This window comes from Perognathus longimembris, chromosome 5 (assembly GCF_023159225.1).
Source record: "Perognathus longimembris pacificus isolate PPM17 chromosome 5, ASM2315922v1, whole genome shotgun sequence".
NCBI classification, from domain to species: Eukaryota; Metazoa; Chordata; class Mammalia; order Rodentia; family Heteromyidae; genus Perognathus; species Perognathus longimembris.
The window spans coordinates 48,715,918-48,742,647 of NC_063165.1; the positions used below are offsets into that span (position 1 = coordinate 48,715,918).

General features: G+C 49.5%; 1 protein-coding gene across 1 annotated transcript in view; it reads right to left on the reverse strand.

Annotated features, from left to right (window-relative positions):
• Positions 1-26,730, reverse strand: part of Adcy5 (adenylate cyclase 5) — a 149,547-nt gene that overhangs the window by 26,997 nt on the left and 95,820 nt on the right. The window contains exons 4-10 of the mRNA XM_048346779.1: positions 12,606-12,717; positions 11,130-11,257; positions 9,781-9,939; positions 8,911-9,052; positions 6,726-6,866; positions 1,791-1,813; positions 486-630 (exon numbers count right to left, since the gene is read on the reverse strand). Of these exons, the coding sequence (XP_048202736.1) occupies positions 486-630; positions 1,791-1,813; positions 6,726-6,866; positions 8,911-9,052; positions 9,781-9,939; positions 11,130-11,257; positions 12,606-12,717 (850 nt within the window). The remainder of the gene's footprint in view (positions 1-485; positions 631-1,790; positions 1,814-6,725; positions 6,867-8,910; positions 9,053-9,780; positions 9,940-11,129; positions 11,258-12,605; positions 12,718-26,730) is intronic.

Consider the following 26,730-nt stretch of genomic DNA (forward strand, 5'->3'; position numbering starts at 1 on the left):
CCGGCACTCACCACTGAGTCATACCTCAGCTTGAGCTTTTTCATTCATAATCTTAGGGGATAGGACAGAGAGAGCTTGACTATCCCTTCCAACTTAATACCCAGAGCTTCTAGTGAGCCCCAAGGGATGGATTGCCAATGGTTACAGCAATAAGACAACACCAATATTTACTCTCCTACGTGGGAGATTCCATTTAATGTGTTTTATGCAGAAAGCCCTCCTTTAATCCTAACTCTGATCCTGATGTAGGTATGTTTAATATCCCTGCTTTCTAGCTACGGAAAGCAAGGTGCAGAGTGCTCAAGATTTATCCTTTCTAACCAAGAAAGTCTCCCTAGACCCCTGACTCCTTCCGTAGTGTAGCCTCACAGGTGGAAAACTGATGAGAGAGGCAACTTCCGGGGTGGTAGAAGAAGGAGGAAGCCATCCTGACCCTCATGTCTTCCCCTGGTGGCCTCCCCCGGGGCCCTCACCCCATGACATACCTTCTTCTCTAAGTCAGGCTCCCTGAAAGTCAACAGGAATTTGCGAACATGCTCAGATCGCAGCCTGTCAATGCTCCTGGCATCGATGGCCCGGCCCAGAAACTCATCCACTTCATCTTCGGGGTTTGCACTTTCCTGGGCATTCCTGGGGAGCAGGGAGTGCAGACATAAGCAGATCAGCCATGAGTGGTGCTGTCACATGACCACCTGGACTGACCAGAGAGGCCTAGAGGCTTCCCACTGTCGGTCCTAGCCTGGGGGGCTACAGCCTGGGGGGATTGGGGCCACAGAAGCCAGGAACACAAGCCGGCACTCTTCCAACAGCACGTGTGCAGAAAGCCACCTAAGTCCCAGGACTGCTGCTAGAGGACGGGAACAGACTTCTATTATGTGGGTTAACACTGCATTTCCATTGCTTCCTCCCACAGCTCACAGTCTCTGCTGACTCTCCAGTGAGCTCCTCATCCTGAACTTAAGGTTGAGATTGGAAGGTGGGACTCCCACCACCAGGATGTGGTCCACCTGTCTGCTGAATGGGGCTCTAGTCCTTCTTGGGAAGAAGGCTCTATGGTCTTTGGGGAATGAACTTAAAGCCCTGTTCCTCAGGCTGGAGTCTTTTCCTCCTCCTGAACCTCTTCCTCCTCCTCCTCTGGTGGTAGTATTAGGGATTGAACTCAGGGCCTCAGGTTTGCTTAGCAGGTACTCTACCACTGAAGCCATACCTCCAGTCCCTTTTGCATTGATTATTTTTGCAGTTAGGGTCTTGCTTTATGCCTGGGCCAGCCTGGACTGGAGTCCTCCTGTTTGTGCTCCCCATGTTGCTGGAGATGATACCCACCCACTGGTTGAGATGGTGTCTCACCAACTTTTATGAACAGACTGGCCTCAAACCACGATTCTCTGAGCTCTTCCTCCCAAATAGCTAGGATTATAGGCGAAAGGGATTTTTCTGAAAGTCCCGAGAACTGGAAAGTGGGAGAGAAAGAGGAGGAACTGGGTGTGATCCTGCTGATGAATGTGCAAGGTGTACGTTTTCCAGAAGCCAGGTGTGTGTGTGTGTGTGTGTGTACATGCTTGCACACCTGCATGCATCTGTGTGTGTATCTAGTGGGAAGACATGGCCTGTGTGGTATGCGTGTACAGTGCTGTGTGTGTAGAGTGCTGGGTGAAGGGTGCATGGACATAGGCAGGAGCTCCTGTCACTCTCAGCTCAGAATGTCTGTGGGATTGTCTTCCGTGGCAACATGGGGGAGCTGTTGGTCCCCAGACGGGGGAGGCAAGAAGGAAGAAGGGCACGTTACTTACTTGTCCTTGGGGTCTTCAAAGCCCTAGAAGAGAAGGACAGAGAGAGAAGAGTGTGAGGACAGGGCACATCGCGAGCATCAGGCTCCAGAGCAGGGCCAGCAGGCCTGCCGGACAGCGGCTCCCTGCTCCCTGCTGTGGACCAGTACGTTGCATACAGGGCTGTGGGCTCCCTTCCTCCCTTCATTTCTCAAACATGCTGGGGTCTTTCCTAAAGCTCTGTGCACTGTGATTTCACTCCATTTTCTATTTTTGGCAAAGTCCATGTGTCTGCACTTTTTCTGACTCCCTCTGTGCCCTCTAACTTCTCCCCTCTTCCTGGCCCATGGGTTTAGAGAGTCCCCTCCCAATTCTGCCAACCACTCCCATCAGAAACTGCTGAGCTGCTCAGCATCACACACATGCGCACGCGTGCGCGCGCACATACACACACACACACACCACACAAAAACCTACAGAAGTTCACAAGCCTCATACTTAAAATATCAGTTCCAGGGACCTGTGCTAGCTTTTTGGTTATCTGAGAGGCAACATGTTGGTGTAAGACTCCGATAGTAAGGGGACTCATGGGTCAGGAACTATCTGCACGGTGTGGGTGTCACTCTGCTGTTCATCCCATGGGCAGAGAGGGAAGGGACGGGGGCCCTAGTACTTCTCACAACCACAAAGCCCTACTTAGAGTTAGTCTGTGAATTGTGGAGAATCAAATAGTTTGGCAAGTGCTGAGTGAACAGGAGTTCAAGTGGATCCATGTCTTTCTGTCTCCCCTGAAGAGCTGATCTAACAACACAAAAACAGGGACTATTCTTCCGCATGTGTCAAAGCCACCTGGTGCTGAGACAACACGTTGTCCATGTGGCACTGAAACACTCTCCCTCATCTTTATCCCTGCTGGGGGCTCCGACAGCCTTAGCAGCCTCCAGGGACCCATTTAAGCGACCAACCATTCCTTATGAGCTGCTCCCAAGTGCCTGCACCCAGCCCAGGATGGCTGACTGGCTATCTGCTTGCCCAGGCAAGCCTCCTCCTTGTCCTCTGAGAACCACCCAGCACTTACTGTCCTGTGTGGCCCACCCAGTCCTCGATGAGTGTCCTGCCTGATGTTCCCAGGACTCTTCAGAGCACAGCATGACTGGCAGCAGAGAACCTGACAGGCAAGCTCTCTGAAGAGTGCTGCTACCGGGCACTGACTACTGAAATCCATCCCATGAGCTGCAGCAAGTTTTCTATGCAACTGAGAACAATCAGGCTGGACTACACATGCCTATCTCTCCATCTCAAAGCAACTCCCAAGTGTTTTCAATAAGCCTGTTCTCAGCCAGGCATGGTGCCTCAAGTCTGTAATCCTAGGTATTTGGAAGGCAAACATTGGGGGTTCTTGGTTTGAGGCCAGCCTGTGCAAAAAGAGGCTCTCAAAACTCCATTTCAATCAATGCATGGGCATGTCTGTCGCCCGCAGTTATACCAATAAGCACAAGTGGGAAGATCACAGCCCAGCCCAGGCATAAAGCAAAACCCACCTCCAAAATAACCAATGCAAAAGGGACTGGAGGTATGGTTCAAACAGTAGAGAACCTGCCTAGCCAGAGTGATGCTCTGAGTTCAATTTCTAGTACCATCAATGGACATAATTATAGTAAAAATTAGCCTATTCCCAGCTTTCTCCAATGCTCCCCTGGTTGTCTGCTGAGGTGGGTGTGATTCCTACCTTCCCTCCTGTGCTAAGCAGGGGGCAGGGCCTTTCTCTGCACACTGCTGTGTCAGTGTGGAGAGCACAGTATAGGGTTGCAGTGGTCCATTAGGTAACAGGGAAGAAAACGCCTTAGTTCATAAACCACTGCAGTGGTAAAGCACTTCCCTAATACATAGAAGGCTCTGGTTCCTTCCCCAACACAGCAAAAACAAACAGAACAAAACAAGAGCCACAGTCCTGCAAGCTGGGTGCAATCCTACCCTGCTCACAAGTGCTAGGAGGAGGGTCACTTCACCTCTCCTTGCCTGTAGGTCCTAGTGGAGCACAGACACGGAGGTTTCCTGGGCTTGGTCGAAGGAGTTCGGTCCCCAGGCTTTCCACCATCAGCCTTCTATTGGTAAGCAAACTTAAAGACCTGACAAGCACAGCTTGTCACAGCACTTCAAAAACGGAGTCACATTCAGATCACAATTTAACATAATGACACTGCTGAGGAGTTAGAATCTTCCCAACCATGATGCTTGCTACTCCGGCATCAAATCCTCAGCCTCCCTCAATAGACCGATTTCTGTTGTTTTTAAAGACACCTTTGCTCAAAGATTTCTGGTAAGTTGAACATTAAAAGCCAACAGCCTTCCAAGCCACTGCTGTCTCTGTCATTAGTCTAGAGACTCAGTGGGCCCGCTGGGCTGTGGGGGAGGGGAGGAGGCTGCCCTTCTTTGTCTCATTTTCTTATGAGCATCAGTTAGTTGTCCAAGGGGGTTTCATTTTGACAGGTACAGAAATGCATACACTGTACCTTGGTCAGGCTCCCTTCTTCCCAAACCAGTCTCAACATGCTTCTTTGTTCCATTTTCACACATGCACATCAAGCATCTTGGCTATATTCACCTTCCTTCACCCTCTCTGCTTGCCCTCTCCCTCCCACTAGTGTCCACAACCTGGACATGACCTGTTTCACATTCTTTTTTTTTTTTAGTGTATGCTAAAGGTTCGAAGGGATTTCAATGCAGTATTTCCATGTGTGTGTGTGTGTGTGTGTGTGTGTGTGTGTGTATATATATATATATATACACTTTGTGTATATATATATATATGTACATATACTTTGTCTTTCCTTTCCCCATCCCCCTACCAACCAGTGAGTTTCCTCGCTCACAGATGCAATGTAGTTCAGTATTGTTCATATTCTCCCTCCTCCCCCATCTCCTGAGCTTATCCCCTCACACAGGCACATGATTACAATTATATTCACTTTAGAGCTACCTATACATGCATATATATATATATATATATATATATATTCATCTTTTAAGTCTAGCATCCACATATGAGAGGAAACATGAGCTGGTTCAGGAGGCTGGGCTTTGATGGCTGTGTCCTCATCAGGACCGAGAGCCACAGCTGCAGGGAGACCCTGTTCTGCACACTCTCCTTCCATGCAGTTAAAGCAACTGACACCCTGCAGCAGTAGACTGTCCCTAACCCTGGCATAATGATTTATGTCTCTAACAGCAGCTACTATGGACTTGGAGATCGGAAGGATTGTTTTTTATTTCTGGGTTTTTTTGGCCAGTCCTGGGGCTTGGACTCAGGACCTGAGCACTGTCCCTGGCTTCTTCTTGCTCAAGGCTAGCACTCTGCCACTTGAGTCACAGCGCCACTTCTGGCCGTTTTCTGTATATGTGGTGCTGGGGAATTGAACCCAGGGCCTCATGTATCCGAGGCAAGCACTCTTGCCACTAGGCCATATCCCCAGCCCCCGGAAGGATTGTTGTTTGAGGCCAACCTGGGTAAAAGAGGAACCCCATTTCAACCCATATGTGGGTAGGGTTGTGTATGCTTGTCATCCTAGTTATATGGAAAGAATAAACAGGAGGATTAGAGTCCAGAGCCTGGCCCAGGTATAAATGCAAGAGCCTGTTCCAACGGTAAATAAAACACAAAGGGCTGGGGCTAAGGCTCAAGTGATAACAGTACCTGCCTAGCGAGCTTGAGGCCCTGGGTCCAAACCCTGGTACTGCCAAGAAAAAGAATGGGGAAACTAAGCACAGTGGAGGTAACAAGGCGTATTGGCCATCAGCTCTTTGCTTTGAGGAAGGGAGGGTCAGTTGGTACTGACAAGGTTTGTGGACCATCAAGTCCTGGAGGAAGGCTGGGACTCTCCTGCCTTCTCCCTTATAATATCAGTCTCTTGAACATCTTAACTACTATCAAGATCATAAATGGAGTTCTGAACAAGGCTCATTTTCTTCCCCACACTTACCTAATCTGTTACTTGTTAGCAAAACTTTGGAGTGACTGGATCCCCTTTCGGGCCATGGCCTATCTGTGAAGTCCCACAGGCCTATCTTCCGTCCCCTCTGGTCTGATCCATGGACCATGAACTTAGAAGGTCACAGCACAGCCCCGACAGCCTGCCCCAGCTTATTCACAAAGTGTCTACACAGCTGAGTCCAACCTGCCCTTAGTGTGGGCAACAACTCCACTGGGTGGCTCTACCTGAGCAGCATGGCCAAGTTCTTTACAAGGAATAAACACTTTGTAACAATCTGGCTTCCTGTCATCCTCTTTCTAGTCTTCCCACCATTCAAGTCCATCTTCCTGTCATTGCCATAATAGTTCAACAAAGTTTGTCCTAACTAGCATGTCTTGGTATTTGAGGTGACTGCTGGGGGACACTTGTCCCAAAGCAGAAAGAGTGTCTTGAGGTAGAGGTGATAGCCCTTCATGGCCTGTATGCACCTACCAGAAACTAGTGCTAGCTGGGACAAGGTAGATTCTCAGCACAAAGGGCAAAGGGGTCTGTCACCAGGCAGGTCCCTGCCAGAAAGACTTGGGGTCATTTTTAAGCAACTGAGCCAAAGATATGATTTTAATTATCTAGGAGACGTGTAGGTACTAGAAGAGGGCTGTGATATCAGTGTCCACCCAGCTCCCTAGGAAACACCTAGGGGCCCCGGGAGGACCCCAAGTCTTGTGAAAAGTTCCTGCTCCTATCCTACAAGAGGGTATTGCTGCTCTGGCCCTAGGCCAAATCTGGCATTCCACCAGGTGGTAGGACCCATGTAGCCTGCCTAGGCCCTGGTCAGGTGCGCTAGCTCCTAGTCTGAAGTTAAGGGGGCTGTATTTTCTCCTGTATGGCTCCTCAAATTTCCTCCAGCAACTTCAGAGGCCGGAGCAGCCCTCAAACCCATAGAAGATGCAGGCCTAATGTGTGTGACCACACAGTGCCTGCCACTCACCATCCGCTTCATCTCCTTGGACACCTGGTTGCCACCCAGGTGGTTGTAGAAGGGGCGCTCAGCTCCCCAGTGTGGCGGGTTGTGCCCAATAGAGTTGGTTCTCTGGCGGTTCATCTTAGCGATCATGGCCTTTTCTTCTTTCTGGAAAGTGACCCAAAAGCATAAGCCTGCAAATAGGCCCACTGGGAAGCATGTGTAGGAGATCCTCACTCCTCTCAGGAATACATACTTAGCTAAGCAGCATTAGCAGCAGTTGCCCTCACTTTTGCACACAGCCTAAGGGCTGTCAGGATCCTAGAGCTCCCAAACACTAGTATTTCAGATGTCTGAACTCCTATTCCGGCCAGGACTGGCCCAAGGGAGTGCAGGTGAAAAGTGGTCTTGTGAGAAAGGGGTTGATTTTAAGCAGTTCTGTCTTTAAGCTAGGCAACAAAATTCTATCCCGAAGCCCCTTAAAACCAAGTTCACATCCTTCCCTCCCCCGGATAGTCAATGTTCCCACAGACCTCATGGATGTATGGCTGCCTGCTCCGTGCCTCCTCTCTCCTCCTGGCTCTGGGGGCACTGTAGGAGGGGGTGGGGAGCATCAACTCTGCTCTCCCAGGCAGCGAGGCCTGCTGACTTCCAGGCCTCTTACTCTGATAATTACCACCTCTGCTCACTGGAGTGGGGATTCAGCACAAGGCATGTCTCTGTCTACAGCCTTGGGGAAGAACAGAACCTGGGGCTGAAGGTGCTCCAGGCAAGACTTCAGGAGAGGACTCCAGACTCCACTCAACTTCTCCCCCAGGCAATTTCTAGCAGAGGACAGTAGGATGTGCTTCTGCTCCAAGTTTGGGTCACTGAATCCTATGATTCAGATTGGACATGACTGTACAAAGAGAGCCTCCACCAGCTGCCTAAGAGCCAAACTCTCCCTGGTATTGCTGCCCACCTGCCTATTCACCCAAGTGAGCATCAGAGGTAAAGGGTAAGGGAGCCCTGGGGTAGCCCTCTCCTCATCTACCCCCTTTGTTGGATGAGGGGCTAGGGGCCACTCAGTGTGCTTCAGTTAACACTGTGGGATGGGGTTGTCGCTCTCTCCATCTGTCTGCCTCTACTTCATCTGTTCTCAGCCATTTGTCAACTGGAAGAACCCAGAACAGGAAGGTGGGCAGGAGGCCCTGTGGACCACAGGCCAAAAGCTAGAATGTGTGAAGGGTGTGAGAAGGCATCAGCTCATTCACACTCTGGACAAGAAACCAGCAAATGTGTACAAATATTTCTGTGAGGTCTTGTGAGATTCTCCTCAAGGTATCCGGAATTCTCCCAAACCTCTTTTCTGCAGTGAGTGGATGAGTCTGATGCGGCCCCTACATAGGCCAGGATCCCTCTCAGAGGGGTATGCAGGGCAAAGTGCCCCTCTTCTGTCCCTCTCAGGGAGGGAACTGCTCTATCAGCTGTGCTTCCTCTTGAAAATCAAGTGTTGCTACCATCCAAGACTTCCCCTGGGCGGTTCTCACATCTATTGTATCTTCAGTCAAACTCCTGAGGAAAAGAGCCAGGAAGCCTTCATCCACCAAAGGGCACTGACCCACAGATCAGCTAAGTGGGAGGTCTAAGGCATTTTAATTTAGAGAGAAATAGAAAATGTTCTCTTCATTTGCTTTAAAAAATTAAGAATGTGAAACATGACACTATTAAAAATAGAACCCTGAAGCCTGTTAATAATTCAGTTTCATACTCTGGCAAGTATGGGCTGGGACAAAAGAAAGAGATAAGAAATTAGAAAGAGGAAAAGACAGCTTCAAGAAATGAAGACATAGATGAAGGTTGAGGTTGACACAGGTTATGTCCAACACAACGAGAATGATGGTGAGAAAGAGCAAGAGAGAGCAAGGGTGTGACAGCAATCCTGAGAGTGAGAGAGAGAGAGAGAGAGAGAGAGAGAGAACAATGACAGGAATTGAGGATTGTTGCATCTGAACAACAGACACATGTGTCCTCTTTGCTACTGGCCTTTGCAAGGCCTGACTCAGTCCTGCAGGGGCCACTACTGCATAAGAAATTTGTAACTCTACTCAAGGAAAACAGAAGAGAAGGCAGCAGCCAGCTATGAAAATGAAAAGGAGAGACCAGCCATGACAGTGAAAACATCCCTCTGGAAATGAACCCGCCCCAGGCCCCCAGGTCCTGGCCCACAGACCCGCTTCTGGGTGCAGCGCAGGATGAGGAAGGTCTCAATACTGTGCTCCTTGAGGTAGGCATTGCGCTCGCCCCCACAGCCTGGCTCCACCTCGTAGTCCCCGTTCAGATAGTTGAGTGTGGCCTTGGTGATGTGGATGCGTCTGCAGGTGGGAGGAGTAGAAAATGTGAACTCACCACTCACGCTCCAATTCAAAACAAAGCCCAATGAAAATCACAGGCCCCCAAACTCTGGCTCAAATGTCCACCCCAACTTTGACTATATCCCTGTCATATTGTCAACACAGCACTTAAGGTCAAGTTCCAGCCTACCACAACTGCACTCACATAATTTCACCCTCTACCTAGCATGGGCCCACGTCCCTTGTCTAGAGAGCATGTCCTCCAGCCTCACAAACCTCAATCCTACTCAGAAGTCAGCAATGGCTCCTGATGTCTACGGTCTGAGTCCAAATCTTCCCAGCCTGGCACCCATGCTCTGTTTCTCCTAGTTGTCACCTTAAAAGACCGTCTGCTCTACTTTTAGTCTTTAGTAATGTGACTTCCCACACCTGGGCCTCCTCTTTGCTTAGTCCCTCAGTCCCAGGCTCTCCCTACCTCGGCTTTTCTTACCCATCCAAACCCTGCTGAGTTAACCAGACTAGCTGGCACTTCACCTGGCCACTAGGAATTAGTCTCTGTCCTCTAGAAAGTGACTCTATTACATCTCATCTAAGACACCTCTCTACAGATTCCCTGTGGTGTGAGTTCAATGATTTGCTAAGTTGAAAGAAATCCCCCCTCCTTTCTCCTTTGTCCCCCCAGTGCTGGAGATGCAGTCCAGCCCCCAGACTGAGGAGTTTGGATCCTGCGCCTCACAGCCTTCACTCACCCAGCCTTGCCACCAGCTTCCATGTGGTTGGCCAGTGTGACGTCGTTAGACCAGACGTCGAACTGCCACTTCCTGAGACCAAGGACACCGCAGTGTACTCTCCCGCTGTGAATTCCCACTCGCATGTTCACGTTCACCCCTGTCACCTCCCGGACCAACCTGGGGATGGAGCAGGGGTAAGGCTGGGAGAGGGTCAGGGGCCAGGCACACAGAGTAGATATGAGGCTGGAAGGTGTAGCTGAGGGTGGGAGGAGTGGGAAGGTGGTAGAGTCAAAAAGGCATTTCCCTTTGGTCTGGCCTAGAGCGCGGGATGTTCAATCTGAAGAAGATTGAGGGAAGGGACTGCACAGTGATCTGAACTGGTGCCCAGGTTCACTAGCCCGAAAAGTGCTGTTCCTTACCTTGGCCACAAGGTGGCGGGGTATTGCACACTAACACCCTCACCCCCACCCCCCACCCCGCCAGTCCATTGCTACAGAGTCAATTATAGACTATATTCAGACAAATGCAGGGGTACTTCATCGCCAACTGGGATCCAACAGAGAAATTACAGTCACTCCAAACCCAAATCATAATGCTCTATGGCTAAGACAAAAGTGGACTTTGGATTATCTATTTACTGGGTTGATCCATATTGCTAATTCTTCAACATTAGGGGGATGCTGGAAAAAGGTGGTTTTCTGGGTATTAGGGGAGGACATAGGCCATGATCGGGAGAAAAGGGGAGCATGGGTAGGCACAGGGGCCAGGGGGCACTCCATGTCCTACAGGGCAGCCTCTATGCCTGCTACTTGCACATGCACTCAGGGATCCACAGAAGATGGGGTGCATCCTCTACATATTACTTCCCATGTTGGGAAGGGGGCTGCAGAGCAGGAGGGTGGCAACCCAGCTGTGTCTGGGACTCACAGCCTGCCCACCACCTGTAGGAGAGGATGTAGATGCTGGGGGCAAATGAATCCACGTAGTTTTGACTTTTTAGGGACCAGTCCTCCCTCACAGCCTGAGCATGGACCCCTACTCAGCCAACTTACGGGACCAGTCATCTGACTTGGCATATGCCCTCTTCCTCACCCTATCAGAGGTTGGAACACTCAGGTCACCCATCATTTCTCTTGACCTAGGATCCACCCGGTGAATGCTTTTACTGTAGCAGCGCCTTCCTCATAACACTTTGTCTCTCTTTCCTTGTAATGTCCATGTGATGTATGTGGTACAGAGCAACAGGCCAAGCCTCTTGCACCCAGATAATCAGTCCTGTCTTCATCAGTCCTTTGGCTGGTCAGTCATTTAGGTCCAGCCGTGGGACAGTTTCCGGAAGTGGGCAGCATGCAGAGGTGGGCACTTACGAGATGGCCTCGATCATGTCCATGCCCATCTCCACACAGCAGTGGGCATGGTCAGCCCTGGCCTCAGGCAGCCCAGAGACGCAGTAGTAACAATCCCCCAGGATCTTAATCCGTAAACAGTGATTCTCCTGCAAAGGAAATTCACATGAAAAGTTTAAAACAGTGGGGGAGAGAGTGAGAGAGAAAGAAATGGGAAGCTATCAGAATCACCCTCATGCTTGAGTACCTTGCCTTCTAGCGTGGCAAATGCAGTCAGGGCTGGAACTCCTGTCTGGCCCCAGACAGGCTTATCGGGGAGATGCAGGGCAGGACCCGGGGGTGGGCTGAGGAGCAGGTGAGCAGCCCTGGGGGAGGCTCTGCAGCCTTTCCAGGCCTAGGAGCTCACTGTCATGAACCACTGCTGAGCATCTGGCTGGCCCATTGCCCTCACTCACTAGAGAAGTCCTACCAGCCTCGGGGAGGCCTCAGTCACAGCAGGAGCATCCCTGGTCCCATCCATGCTCCAGGAGTGAACTCTGACTCTCTGCCCAAGAGTCCATGGTAGTTTTATTATTCTTGTTACACAAAAAAGACTGGAGCAGGCAAAAATAAGCTTGAACCAAACTTTGCTTGGTTCTTGGTTTTCCTGAGACTTTTAGTATCGTTCTGCGAAATCGGTGAGTATGTGAGTGCCAAGAAGCTGTAGCACCTGCCACTGTTCCTGCTGAGGGAAGTGTTGCAAGGATACGCAGGCCACTGTCAACCCATAACCGGGAGTCAGATGGGCTGTCATCAATCAGCGATTATGAGCTGTCAAGGCATGCCATGAGACTGGGACTCTGGGACTTAAGTGTCTGTGTGGCCTCAACTCACTTGAGCCCCGTTCAACACCCAGGGGACAAGAATGGCTATACACTGAGCACAAGCCCAGTGATGTAAAGCCATTAGCAATGCTTGCAGAGGTTCTGAATGGCTCCAGACCACACTGACCTCTTCTCTAATGTTTGTCCTGGAGCCCTGCATGGCAACCAAGGCCATGCTTATGTGCCAGTGGACACTGTATTAAGTAGCTACTTAAATGGAATGGTTCTGTAAAAGCCTAGGCCAGGGAAGGATGGTGGTGTAAGAGTGCTTATTCCAGAGTGCCCATTGAAGAGTGTGTCGTTCACCGCTCCCTGCTGTTATCTGCACTTTATCCAAACACTGGAGAATCTCCAGGGATGGTGTGCATTCTCTTATCTCTCTGGCCAACCTTATCAGATAGGTAGCTCTGTGGAGCTCTGACTGTGGAACCAGGGCTGGTGTGGGGTGTAAGGTACTTGTCTGCAGTCCAGGGGGCCCCTCTGCCTGCCATCTGTTCCCAAGAGCAGGTTCTGTCCAGCAGAACTTGCACCCTGGCCTGTGCCCACCCCAGGGGGCCAGCAGGTCCTTGACATCAGGTCCCTCCCTCAACAGCTCTGAGCCATCCCCCTCTGGCCCCAGTTCAGGGCGACTCACCGCAGCCAGCTTGTCAAAGCGGGCAAAGAGCTCGTTGAGGGTCATAACCAGCTCCTGCGCAGTGCACTGGGATGCCAGGCTGGTGAATCCCTCGATGTCAGCAAAAAGGATGCTGGGGAGAGAGGTGGAGGAGGAAGACCCTGCTGTTGCCTTCAAATTCACACAGTAAATTCCAAGGCCAAATGGGATGGTGTTAACCCAGTGCCCATGGGTATAGTTGGAGCTTGTGCAAGGTGATAAGCCCTCACAAATGGAGTTCCAGGAAAGAAGAAACACAGGAGCTTAACTACCTGGCTCTCTGCTCTCTGCCATCACACATGATGAGATGCACGTCTGCAACCTTTAAGAGAGCCCTTAACAGAACCAGCTGTCTCTCTGATCTCAGGCTTCCGGCCTCTAGAACTGTGAGAATTACAGTTGTTTACAAGCCACCTGGTCTGGTGTTCCATTACACCAGCCTGAACAGACTAGTCTTGGCCTTCTCAAGGAAGGAAGAGTAGTGGATACAGCTAGGGCCCAGCTTGGGCACCTCAGGTCTTAGGAGGGCTGTGGTCAGCAAGTCCCCTCAGAGGCCCCAGACAGCTGCTGGGGGGCTGACAGAGACCCACACCTTGGAGAACAAAGGACGCTGGCCTGTCCTGCTGGCTGGGAGCCCTGCTCCTGCTCTTCTCAAATGCTCACTGCACCTTCACTTCCAATCATGAGGGTAGGAAGCAGGAGGGGTCTGGGTCCAACCCCCCCCCCAAATTCCAAGCAGCCTCTCAATCCTCCCTTGTTGACATCTGAGCAGTGTGCCTGAGGGTACTTTATGCACCTGCTCTGGAGGGCACTTCAGGCCAGAATGGTGCTCCACAAAGATCTCACTTCCCTGTCCCATATGGAAGAGAACCCAGCCCCAAGCAGACCCCAAACTCAGGAAGGAGAGAAAAGATACACCCCTCCCAACTGGCATCTGAAAGCCTGCCGCTCATCCACCAGTGCCTCCAGCCCCACCGTCCGGGTGCACCAGCATAGGTACCCACCAGGTACAGATCTGGCCGGCTAGATTTCTCCAGCTCCCGTCCTTTAAATGTTTCTGCTGAAACAGACCACGAGGGAAGGCCCTGGGGCCAGAATGGATATGGGTATAAAGGACTCCTAATGGTGTTTGCTGTTGATGTTGTTTACCTCCCCTCCCCGTCCTTTTCTTGTAAAACAAAAATACACGAACCTTCACTACTGAAACAATCCTGGCACTGAGCTGCCAGCTGCTACCATGTCATCCCAGAGAGTGAGGGTCTCACAGAGCAGAGGCCAGGCCTCAGCCAGGGAGACAGAGAGAGCAGCACAGGAAGCCCACACTCTGCCAAGCCCAAACTCTTTCTAGTGAGCCTCCGGACTCCTGAGGCTCCAAGACCCATGGTCTCATTTGTAAAATTAAGAATAAGAACTGAGTATATCTTGCCATGACATTCCAAAAATGTGATGGTGTATTAAGTATGTCTTTAAATTTTTTATTGCACATCAACAGATTATGTGTCTTTATGTGTGTCCTTATGAGATATGGTGATGCTATGGTGCACAATATGAACATAATATGGACTGATCAAGTTGAGCTAATTAGCATACGGATCACCTCAAAGTTACTATTAATTCTTCCACTTTGACAGAAACACTACCATCCCTGGGGGTTGGCATTTGACTAAGCATGTCTTTTCATTCTGTGTGGTATGTCACCAGAGGCCCTGCTGTCAGAGAGAGTGAACATGCTTAGCCAGTGCCTGTGAGACAGGTACCTCCTCCACCCAGAGCTCTGTGAAATCATTCAAATTGGCTTGCCATTCCTTCCCAGGGGAGCACAGTAAATTCCCTCCCTCCCATTTACTCCTTCCTTTGCTGCCTTCTGGCTGGCCCTGACCTAAGTGGCCAGAGAGGCCTGTCCTCTTGGGAACGGTAATAATCTTTCCAAGAGTAATTGTCTCCTCATTTTCAGCCTCGCCATACTTGTAACTATAATAAAACCTACATGCGAAAATGCACTGCCTTCTGATCCTGGCATGTACGAGAGTACACGTATGCCTCACAACCACTCCACGAGCTCAGTATCCTTTTACAGGTGAGATAAACTGAAGCACAGACGGGTTGGGTCACTAGTGTAAGACCTAGGCAAGTGGACCCAAACGCCAGGAGCAGAACCAATATATACTACAGTGTTGTCAGCCCCTCAGCCAGCTCAAGTGAACTGTCACATAGTGCGACCCCCTGGTGCTGTCTATGGAGCAAAGGAAAGCACAGACACACAGGGTGAGCTGCCACAGATGGGTTTATGCCAGGCTGCTGTGGCCCTGCTGAGACAGGTACTTCTCCAGAGCTCACCAGACAAAGTAATTCACCAAACAAGTGCAAGAGGCAGGGGCCCTCAGGGAACCTGTCAGGGATTGGGGCCAGGTGGTCCACCTCCCAGGACACACAGGAGCTTCTGTCACACCTGAGGGACCCAGCCTTCCAGTCCTTGTCTGGACCAGTAACAATTGCAGGAGAGAGGGCAGAAAGAATGGGGGGGAGGGGAATAGGACAGATATGAAGCATGCGGCAGATAAGAACACAAGAAGGAAAGGGGAGGAGCACAGGAGACACCATCTAGAATAGTCAAAGGACTTAGAAGGCGGCTTCAAGTGGGCCAGTGCTCCACAGTGTGGTAGCAGAGATGAGAGGCATGAACTCTGAGGTCCTGGAGGATGGGCTTTCTGCCCTGCATGGAGAGAAGCTCTGTTATGACACCCGAGTATGCTGGTGCAACACTGTAAACCTCCAATCTGGCCCTGTCTCCTTGTGTCTCAGATGACCACCCCAATCTATCTCGGGACAAGGAGGTCTCTCCCAGTCTCTGTAAAAAGCACCTGTTATGTAATTTCCTGGAAACTGTTCATCTCTCAGGAAATCAGAACCAAGCTAGGATCAAGATCTGCTGCACATGAGCCAAGAAACCTAGTCAGCAAGTGTCTGTCCCTTTGGCTAATATGTAGCATCAGTATTTCAAATGCAAGGCTGCCAGACACCAGGCTCAGTAGCTGGGTCACCCTGGCACCAAGGCTACCCAGCCAAAGCCAGGCTTTGGGGCTGACAAGGGTAGAAAAAGAAAAGATTCCTTATCAAGCTAAGGCAGGACTGCTACTGAGACAGATACCCCCTCCCCCGCCCATACCAAGCATAGCAGAAGACGTGAGGAGCAAGGGTTAGCCCCAGAAACACGAGGAGGTGTACAGACCCAGAGGCTTCTCTGAGCTCTGAGTTCACTAAGCCACTCAGGAAGGACAAACACTGTGATGCTCAGGCCTGTGATCACTGTCCGCAGATGACCTCACCAGCTGCGTGAGCTCTTTTCTCTGCCACAGGTATTATATTAGACAAGAGTTCTTCGGGCCTACATCCTGGTGTTTGTTAGGATCCCCTGGGGAGCCTGTCTATGGAGAGGCTCTAGGGATTCTGACCTCATCAGTGTAGGTTGGGGCTGCACCACTGAATCATTCTTTACTCTGTTTTGTTTTTATTTGAAGCTCACCTGGTTGTTCTAATAGGTAGCCAGGGTTGAGAACCCCTGCTTGCTTAAACAGCACCTTCTCCAGGAAACTTCCACTATCCTGTTTCAACTTATAACTACTCCCGTAATGTCTATTCCCTGCCTTACTTTCCTTTTCATAATACTCTCACCCCTTAGCTGGTTTTGTTTTCCAGTTTCAGTCACCTGTGGCCAACTGTGACCTGAAAATATGAAGGTATAGATTGCATGCCCTCCTGACTAGTTTGATAAAAACCCTGTGCCACCCTTTTCTGTCTGTCTCCTCCTGGCGAGGAGTCATCCCTTGTCTAGCGTCTGTATACTGTATATACCATCTGCCTGGTAGTCACCTTGCAGAAGGCTCAGTTACTACATCGATGGGTGTAGTTATCATAGTACTTCTGTTCAGGTGATCCTATTTTAATTATTAATAGCCCCAAAGTGCAAGAACAGTAATGCTGGCAACTCATATGTCAAAGAAGCTTTTGAAGTACTTCCTTTAAGGATGAACTCTCACAGTAGTTATACTTGCTTGCACATGAAGAAAATAAACCACAAAATACACAGGGTTCAAAGCCAAACCTGTGGTTCAAGCATCTACTCAGGGGCTTAGAAAATACCCTGCTCTGATAAGGGCTGATAACAGCAATGTTTATTACTATTGGTATTATTTGTATTCCTCTCTGTTTCCCTTTACTAGATTTTAGCAGTTTTTTTAGCAGTCCTGGGGCTTGGACTCAGGGCCTGAGCCCTGGCTTCTTTTTGCTCAAGGCTAGCACTCTGCCACTTGAGCCACAGCGCCACCTCTGGCCATTTTCTGTATATGCGGTGCTGAGGAATCAAACCCAGGGCTTCATGTATATGAGGCAAGCACTCTAGCCACTAGGCCATATTCCCTCCCTTTACTAGATTTTGAACTCATGATTCTTGCTATCTCCCAGGCCCTCTACAATTCCCGATTAAAGGACTCACTAAATGAGGGGCAGCTGTAGCCCCCACATCTAACATAATACCCAACACATAGTGAGAACCCACATTACTATGCTAAGACTGCCGTTACAATGTGTCTTAAACAACAGAAATTTGTCATTCACTATTCTGGAGACTAAAGGTCTGAAATGAGGGCACAAGCAGGGCCATACTCTGGCAGAATGCATCCTTGTTTCCTGCTAGCTTCGCTGGGGGTGGGGGGGGAGGGTGGGGGTTGGTCAATCCTTGGCACTCAGCTTGTAGCTGCATCACTAGCTTACTTCTGCTTCTGTTCTTGCTTAGTTTGCTCCTTGTGTGTCTCCACCTTATTACAAGGACACCAGTCATATTGGATGAGGGGCCCACTGTATTCTCAACCTGATTTGGTCTCCAAAGACTATAGAAATGCCATTATCACAGAGGTTTTGCTCAAAGACCCTCAGGGGATGGCCGGAAACCACGGAGAGCACAGGACTTTATGGGTACTATGTTTTGTTTTTTTTTCTATAGATATATACCTATGATAAAGTTTAATAAATAAATACAGCAAGAGATAAACAATTGCTAACAATAGGAATAGAGCAGTCATAACAATATATAATAACAAAAGTTATGTGCACCTGTGTGTGGTCTCTCTTTCAAAATAGCTTACTGTCGGGTGCTCCACCTTTCTTCCCCTTCTTCTTGAGGTTCTCTAGGGGTAACTAAAACCTCAGAAAGCAGAATCTTGGAGAAGGGTGTCCATTTCATTTCCAAATAAGGCCACATTCACAGGTACCAGGAGTTATGACTTCGATATATCTGTTAGGCAGACATGGTTCAACCCACAATAGTGCCTGATGTTTGTTTGTTAAAAAGAAAAGAATGCTCAGGATTTTAAGGTAAGAAAAAGCCAAACTAGTAACTCCAAATTAAGATGAGTTCTCTCTTCTGCCTGACAGGGTCTCTTGGAGTCCCAAACATGTCACCTGAGGATTGAGGCTGGCCCCTGGCAAATAATCCCACAACTCCTGGAACAAGTGGGAGGCAAGGTTACCAAGAACACAGACAGCTCCCTGGTCCTGGGCCAGGAGTCCTGGGAAATAACATGGCCATGTGAGGGCCACGGGACTTAGAAATCAGTCTCTGCAGTGCCTAGGCTCTGCTCTTCTGGACACCTCAAGGTTCTCCTCAGCTGCTTAGGAACCAGGGAAGGCAAGTAACTTGCAGGGGGCCAGAAAAAAGCCATATACAGCACAGCTTCTGTTTGAGCTTCTGGAAGGCAGCCCCCACAGCCTCTCTTTGTGGACACTGCCACCTCCTGTCAGAGGTGGAGGCAACATGGAGGTGGCAGTGTCAACCCTCTGCTGCTTTGGAGGAGGATTGTACTTTCTTTTCTGCTGAGGCTCCTTTTTTTCATGAGGTCTCCTAAGAGCAGAAGGCCTCGGTTTTCAGATTCTGAAAGCCACTTAAGTGTAATGTTCTCAGTGTCTTTCTGTGTTGTAACATGTGTTGGAATTTCCTTCCTTCTAAAGAGTGAATGATATCTCATTTGTCTGTGTAAGCACTGTTCTGTTTATCCATCTGTTGATGCACACCTGGGTGTTTTCACCTTTTGGATGCTGTGATGCTGCGGCAGTGCACATGGGCGTACAAATACCTGTTCCTGTCTTTGCTTTCAGTTCAGTGGGGATTCTGAAGCCACTTCACAAGCCAGCATTGGGCTTTGGTGAGCAGGAAGAGGAGCCACTCATCAGTCAGCCCCACTCAAGAGGTCCTCTTGGTGACAGACACAGGCCCACAGGGTAGGTTCCAGATGCTGGGGTAAGGCCCACCATGGAAGCAAATTCCCTAACCGCCTTCTCCCGTCACTCACACTGACTCTTGCCTTAACTCCATAGGCACAAATACCAAGCTTATCACTCCAGTTATCCAGTGGACCTCTCTGCTTCCCTGTACAGGTTTAGCTCAGCTCTGTTCCAGGCATTTCCTCACTGTTTATTCCCTCTTGTTGCCAACAGGCCTGTCAGCAGCTGGCCTTGCTTCTGTATACAGCCATATCCTGCAGCATCAATGGACACCCAGGGCTGAGCTCCACTTGTGGCCTGGGCAAGGTGGCACTGCTGACAACCAGCCCCTCAGTACGAGGCACTGCGAGAGCTCTTACCCTATATCCCGAGTCAAGTTGGGGGTTCTTAAGTGGGGAATTGGAGCAGGAAGTGGTGTAGCAAGGTCTCAGTCACCTCAGAATGTTTTGCCCCACGGGAGATGGTGGTGCTGTGGCAGGAACACCCTGCAGGCCCCTAGAGCGTGGACTAGGGAGGTGAAGTAGCTGGGTGTATCTATCAGCCAGTCATCTGTTTGTGACCAACAAGGACTGTCCCAATCAGCATGTCTTCTCTCTTGTTCCAAATCACCCAGTGTGGAGAGTCACTTGGGCGCACGCCCCTCCCCACCCCACCCCCTCCTCAGGTAAAGGAGGAGCAATGCGTCATTCACATCCATTAGGCGAGTTAGCACCAGTAGGTGTGAACAGACACCAGAGAGCTGGTTTCCAAGGGGTGGTAGGGAAAAAAAAGCAAGAGAGGATGCCTGATGAGCTGGCAATACCCAGAGCCATCTGAGGGCACAGGCTGGGAAAGGGCAGGGGGGATGGCAAAGAACAGTGTGTTGAACACAAATACCATCCAATAACAAGAGACTCTGCCTTGGGACAGCTGTGCCTTCTCTACTCTTATAGAAATGAGACACTTCAGCAAGTAGAGTCCAAGAAAAGGGGCGACAGGGGACTTAGGGTCAAGGAAAGTCCTACAATCCCCTGTGCTAGCCTTAGGGCCTCTCACAGACCCCATCCTACCCCTCACCCAGATTCTATCTCTACCATCCATACAATGGAACTGACTATACCACATTCTGTGTGCAGGGTCCTGAAGAACCTGGGGAAAGTCTCTGTAAAAGAGATAGATGTAAAAGGAGGGATGGCACTAAGACCCATCTACAGGTAGCAAGATGTTGGGCACTTTAGGTGTCTTCTCTGCAGTGCCTAGGTTCTAAATGTTACTACAAAAAACATGAGTCCCTTGTGTAATAAAATGTTTATGTTGGAAAGATTGAAAACAAATCAAGTTTTTCTTTTAGGACCTGATTCTAACCTGTCCCTCTTCTAGATATCTTCCTTGACCTACTCTAGCTCAAACTAATCCTTATGTCTGAATTCTTAATAAATCAAAACCACAAATCACAACGGATTCGAAGTATGACAAAGGTATTGGCAGACATGCTGAAATGACCACAAGACACAGAAAGTTCTTGCTGGCTGATGGCTCATTCCCCACTGACCCCATTTAGTGATCCAGGACAGACTCAAGACTTTGTCCACCCCAGATGAGGATGCAGAGAAAATGAAAACCTTGTGCATTGCTGTAGGAAGGTCAGATGGTGAAAATAAAAATAGGCAGAATGGTCCCTCAAAAAATTAAACACAAAGTCAGGCGCCAGTGGCTCATGCCTATAATCCTAGCCACTCATGAGGCGGAGATCTGAGGATCTGGTTCAAGACCAGCCTGGGTAGGAAAGTCCATGAGATTCTTATTTCCAATTAACCACCAGAAAACTGGAAGTAGCACTGTGGCTCAAGTGATAGAGTGCTAGGCTTAAGCTGAAGAGCTCAGGGACAGTGCTCAGGCCCAGAATTCAAGCCTCATGACCGGCAAAAAAAAGAAGAAGAAGAAAAAATTAAGCACAGAGCCAGCACTCCTGGGTATACACCCAAATGAACTGAACTGAACTGAACTGAAAGCAAAGACAGGAACAGGTATTTGTACGCCCATGTGCACTGCCGCAGCATCACAGCATCCAAAAGGTGAAAGCACCCAGGTGTGCATCAACAGATGGATAAACAGAACAGTGCTTACACAGACAAATGAGATATCATTCACTCTTTAGAAGGAAGGAAATTCCAACACATGCTACAACACAGAAAGACACTGAGAACATTACACTTAAGTGAAACAAGCCAGTCACAAAAAGCGCAGAATCCATATGATTCTACTTCCATGAAATAGCTAGAGTAGTCAGGTTCGCAGGGACAGAAAGCAGTATGGTGGCTTCCAGTTGCTAGCTGAGGGGTGAGGAGTTATTGTTTAGTGTGTACACCATTTTTGTTTGGGAAAACATGTTTCTGGAAGTGGGTGTTGTGACAGTTACATAAGAATGAATGCACTTAATACCACTCAGTTGTATACTCATAAATGATAAATTTTAAAGTCTAGCCAGGCATCAGGCTCAGACCTGTAATCCTACTTATATAGTAGGCTGGAATCTGAAGGATTCGAGGCCAGCCTGAGCAAAAAGTTCCCTAGACTCCATCTCAAAAAAATAGCTTGCAAAAGGCAGGTATGGAGGCAGGGCTCAAGTGAGGCCTCAAGCCTTAAGTATGAGGTCCTAAGCTCAAATTCCAATACCATTAAAAAAAGATGATAATTCTTAGGCTATGTGTATATATATGTATATATACATATATATATATTTTTTTTTACCACAACTCAAACAGATATAATAGATCCAACCTCAGTTTCCCCCAAGAGGGCTGACTAGGTTGTCAAACTGCATTCCCATAGCATTTCACTTAGTCCTTCTCTCACTCTGGGGGCTGGATAATTTTCTAAGAAACAATGACATTCTCTTTTTCATAGTGATAGTCTAGCTTGTAGTAGTAGATCAGTTGTGCAAGGAATAAAACAGCCACATAAATACCACTTGTGTCTATAAATTGGTATGGAAGTAGAGTTGGACACACTTTGCCTAACATCAGGCTCAAGGTGTTTATGGGTCACTTCTTGTGTGGTCTGCAAGCCGAGGACATGCACAGAGGTAAACATTTTCCACCCTCTGCCAACAGGGGGCACCATCTACACATGGGTATCTGAGCATCTTAGACAGGATCCACGGTCATTATCATTCAGAACCACACCTGAGCCAGACACCAGAGCAACCTAGGGAATGCAGCCAAGTCCTTGAAGAAGACAAGAAAGGAAATAATAACCTTAAAGGGGGAGGAGTTAAGGAGAAGGGATCAGAGGATTAAGAGCCAGACAGACGTCTCTCCTCCTAGACCCTCTATCCTGAATTCTGTGGAGGGGGCTTGTTTTCTCATTCATAGGCCATGTCAGCAGCCCCCCAGTGCCAGTACCATAGCTGTAACACAGAGCTCCTGGGTGTCAAGATATGAGCCCCTCCCCTGCTTTTTTATTTTATTTTATTTTTTTTGCTATCTTGAACTCTAGCTTGGCTTCCTTATTTATAGCTACTACTTGGTCCTGCTTTTTTGCTGGTTAACTAAAGACAAAAATCTGGTAGACTTTTCTGCCCAGGTTGGCTTCAAACTGTGACGGAAGCATCTTGCATAGCTAGGATTACAGGCATGAGCCACTAGACACCTGACTTAATACAACAGTCTTATCCTAGTGCTGGAATCAAGACTCCACCAACAACTCTATGCTGAATGGGGAGGATGCTGGGAGCACTGATGGAGCCTTGGGAGGAATCTTATTCCTTAGCATGGGACCTGCCGGGCTATTTCTATCCTCTCCTTTGTGGAGAGACCAAGCCTTTCATCCCCTTGTGTTCCCCTATTGCTCTCAACGCATATCCTCTGGCCAGTAGGAAGTAATGCGGGAGTGAGGGACACGGATAGTCTTGGTCAGCGTGTGGTTGCAAGAATGCCCTTCCCCCTCCCTATACTACCTACCCTACACTATACCTCCCTATAATACCTGGCCTAGGAGGCCGAATAAGCATGGACACCTCGGAGTCAGCTTCAAGAGCTTTTCGTTTATTCAAGGGAGGGGCAATCAGACTTATAGCAGTAATGACGAAGGAAGGGGAGGGACTGACCAGGAGCTAGCGACAAGCTGGTGAGCATGTCCATCCAAGAGCAGTGCCCTAGGACCTCCCCCACGGGCTAATGTCACTTCCCACAGAACCACCTTCTGGGCGTCCGACCGCGCCATTACAACACACGTGCTCGTAGATGAGAGGTGAGGCTGGTTTGGCTGTCTCTTCTGGTTTCAGACCCGGAAGGAGGTGGGACTAGCTGGCAGCCAACAGTCCCAGGTCTTAAAGGTATAGCCATCCCCTACAGGACCGATACCCCATGGGGCTGATCTCTGGCCCATTCTACCATCTACAACCTTTAAAAATTAAGGGGCATAAGCATGAGCCAATCTAGTTAAATATAAAGTCATCTTCATTTGGGAGGGCCCACTGTGGATATGGAGAGTCCTGGGCGTTCCAAACTGTGCCCTGCTCTTTAGGGTAGTAGGTTACAATACCTTGATTCTGTCCTGTCAATCTTTCTGCCTCTAAGGCTATCAGCCTGCAGCCTCAGGGCAGGTGAGAGCTGGGAGCTTTCCAAGCCTTCCCTCAGTTCACCTTCCCAGCAGCCTTGGCAGCCACAATGGTCTGCTTCTCATATGTATCTTACCACTCTAAGCATGATCATACTCTAAGTTATTTAATATTGATGCCCTGCAAGGTCCTCATTTCTTGGGTGGCTCACCCAACTCTTCCCAGGGTGCCCAACATGAAACAAGCATGCAATGACTTCAGAATTTACCAAAAACTCCTCATTATCTAGTGGTTGTGTTCTCTTGAGAGGAGAATTTCAAACTGTTCTTCACAGCTCTAGGACACCATGGCACAGACAGAGGTAAAACACATCTGAGTAACTCCAGTAACATAAAAAAAAAATAAAATGAAAAGATCTTCCTTCCCAGGTTCCCCACAGGCAGAGCTGGGGTGTGCACAGTGTGCTCCAGATGGAGACTCAGCTCCAGCCCACAAGATCCACTGTTGAGAGTGCCCTAAGTCTGTCTAGTCTGCCTTTCCTGGAGCTGGTGGTGTGGTGCCTTCTCCAGCTAGCCTCTTCTTTGAGCCCTTCTGAGGCTGGCTCATCTCTCTCTTCCCTTAGGACCCCATAACACTCCCTGCTCCCAGAGCAGCCTCTGTTGGATGTTCTGGGGACTTCCTCTCTGGGGATGGGGGGCGGGGGGCGGTGGCGAGCAACACAGTCCTCACCACCGACACAAGTGGATGTAGGGAGTAGGTATTTGTGCTATGGCTCCAAAGCCAGAGGTCTGATGGGGACCAGAGTCCCTGTCAGGGGGGCTGACAGGGATCAGGGAGTGGTATCTGGGGTGGTGGACATGGTGGGCATTAGGAGTGGGGCCTCTAGTGGCACCCTGGCCTCCGGCTTGTTTCATCCTACAGTCAGTCTTGGCCTAGCACCAAAGCTTCCTACAGTCTCTTTGGCCAGTACTAGCTGGTACCCCAGGACTACATGCTCTACAAATATTCTCCTTTGGGTCAGAGGATGATGTAGCCTCAGAGAGTGGTGGCCCCTGTCTGTCTTCTCTCCCCCGCACAGACCTTAGATCTTTGCTGAATCTGTCACACTGTGGAACTGATTTATTTTTCCTGTGGCCTTGCTCTTGGTGGGGCCAGAGAACAGCATGTCATCACCCTCTAAATATTACAACTCTGTGGAGAATTGATGAATGTGACTCATCACCTTCCCTTCTCCAGCTAGAGAACCCCAGGCCTTTCTCTGTTGATAGGGGTGGGACAATCATCATTTAAAAAGTAAAAAAATAAACTACCACAACAGTCCTTGCAGCTCCCAATTACAGAACTCACGTGTCAGAAACGGTGCCAAGCACTTTCCCCACATTGTTCCATTTACACTTCACAGAACTCATAAGCACTCTTTCTGTCCTGTGATGTGGATGTGGAGCCTGAGATTCCGTGTGGCTCATGCCTGAAACTGACTCTGGTTGCACAGCAGAGCTGGGATGACATGCAGAGCCGCTTAGCCTGGACCCCACGGGAATCTCCAAGATCCTGGTCCCGAAGGGTGGCTTTCAATGATGATGCTCAACCCCCAACCCAAGCCAACTCCAACCCCAAAACACAGTCCAGAGAAAAGCACTTGTTTCCACCCTCTCTCCCCCCGAGGCTGCATCTAGCATGCTAACAGTCCACAGGGTATTTGCCTAAGACTGTGGTGGTGTGCCACACCCTCTGATGTGCGCCAACCACCTCTATCTCTGGTGATTATTCAGTCCCCTGGAGAATCGTGCCCTTTAGTTCTTCTCTTCTTTCATCTCTTTCCTGATAGCTGTCATTGATCCTGGCACATCCTGGACAGAAATACCCTCACTGTGGCTGAGGCCTGGCTCATGTATGGGGAGGCTCAGGATGCTGTGATTGGGGCACTGTTCTTTTATTCACTTGAAGTCACCATCTCCAAGGGATGGGGTAGGGAGGACTGAAGAGAGCATCCATTCCTTGAGAGGATCACCGTGACCAGGCCTGAGTCAGTCCCTCAGAGCAAATGCCCTTGCTGGAGACCTGGGGTCCTGAGAGCCTGAAGCTATGGGATGGAAAGGGGAGTAATGCCTGCCTGTGGGAGCAGAGACTGGGCAGAGACACAGAGGAGGCTTAGGGTCATAGAGCCATTGCTGTGCCAAATGGAGAACCTTTGCCTTACTCTGCCAGGCTGTTTCTGAGTGGTAAAATCTCTAGATTTCTTTTGTGTTGTGTTTTACATTGAACGAGAAGCTGCAGAAAGCTCTGCTGAGCTAATAAACAAGGAATGCACCTGGCTCCAGCTCGAACAGGTTCGATAGCCAGGGCCAGTGAAACAGAAAAGACAAAACTGGACTGAGAGAAAATTCCACAAAGGGTGAACTCAGAGGCTCTGCTCATTGCAATGGATTCACTTTTGAGCCACTGTTTCCCCCATGTTAAATTTGAGTCTCTGGGATTTGTCATAATCAGAAAGGCTATTTCCTCCTTTCTACACACATGCCTTTCTCTCTTCACTTCCCCTTTAGCCTGAGAGTTTCACACCTTATAGTCCTTGTCCAGACCCTCTCTCCTATGTACACACATACCATCTATCCCGGAGTCAGGTCAAATAGAGACTTTGAAAGCAGAAAGCATTTAACTCAGGGGAACAATCCTCCTACTTAGCAAGCTGTGGGATTCTGTACAAGTTATAAACCTCAGTGCCTCAGTTTCCTCACTTGGGCAATGGGGGCCAAAAGAATGCATGGAGCAGTGGCTGGGAGAAGTCTGTTGTGCGGAAGCAGGTACTTGGTCCCAAGTGGCCACAGTACCTAGAGAACAGAGGCAGGTGTGAGGAGGAGCAGCAGAGGAGCCCACACACATTGCTTCCTGATGGGCTCACCAGTCACCCCACTGTCTCCATCAATCTCTGGGCTCAGCCCCCTAGGGATAACTCCCGGGCCCAGAGACTTAGCTAGGGCTACTTCTTCCTGGGAGACCAAGGCTGCTGCTGCTTACCCAGCCCCGCCAGACATGGAGCATGGGCGGGCTTCACAGGGGCTGGAAACTGGGCACAAATGTGTGGTGCAGCTACGTTTTCCTCACAAAGACTTGGCCTCCCAGTTTTGAGAGACAGATGGATTATGCAAATTCAGATCGGCAGTCTGTAACCCAAGGACATGATGGGGAACTGGGGGCTCTTTTTCTCTACATGTGGTCCCTCCTGCCCCAGCTGGTTGTGTGTGTGTGTGTGTGTGTGTGTGTGTGTGTGTGTGTGTGTGTGTGTGTAAC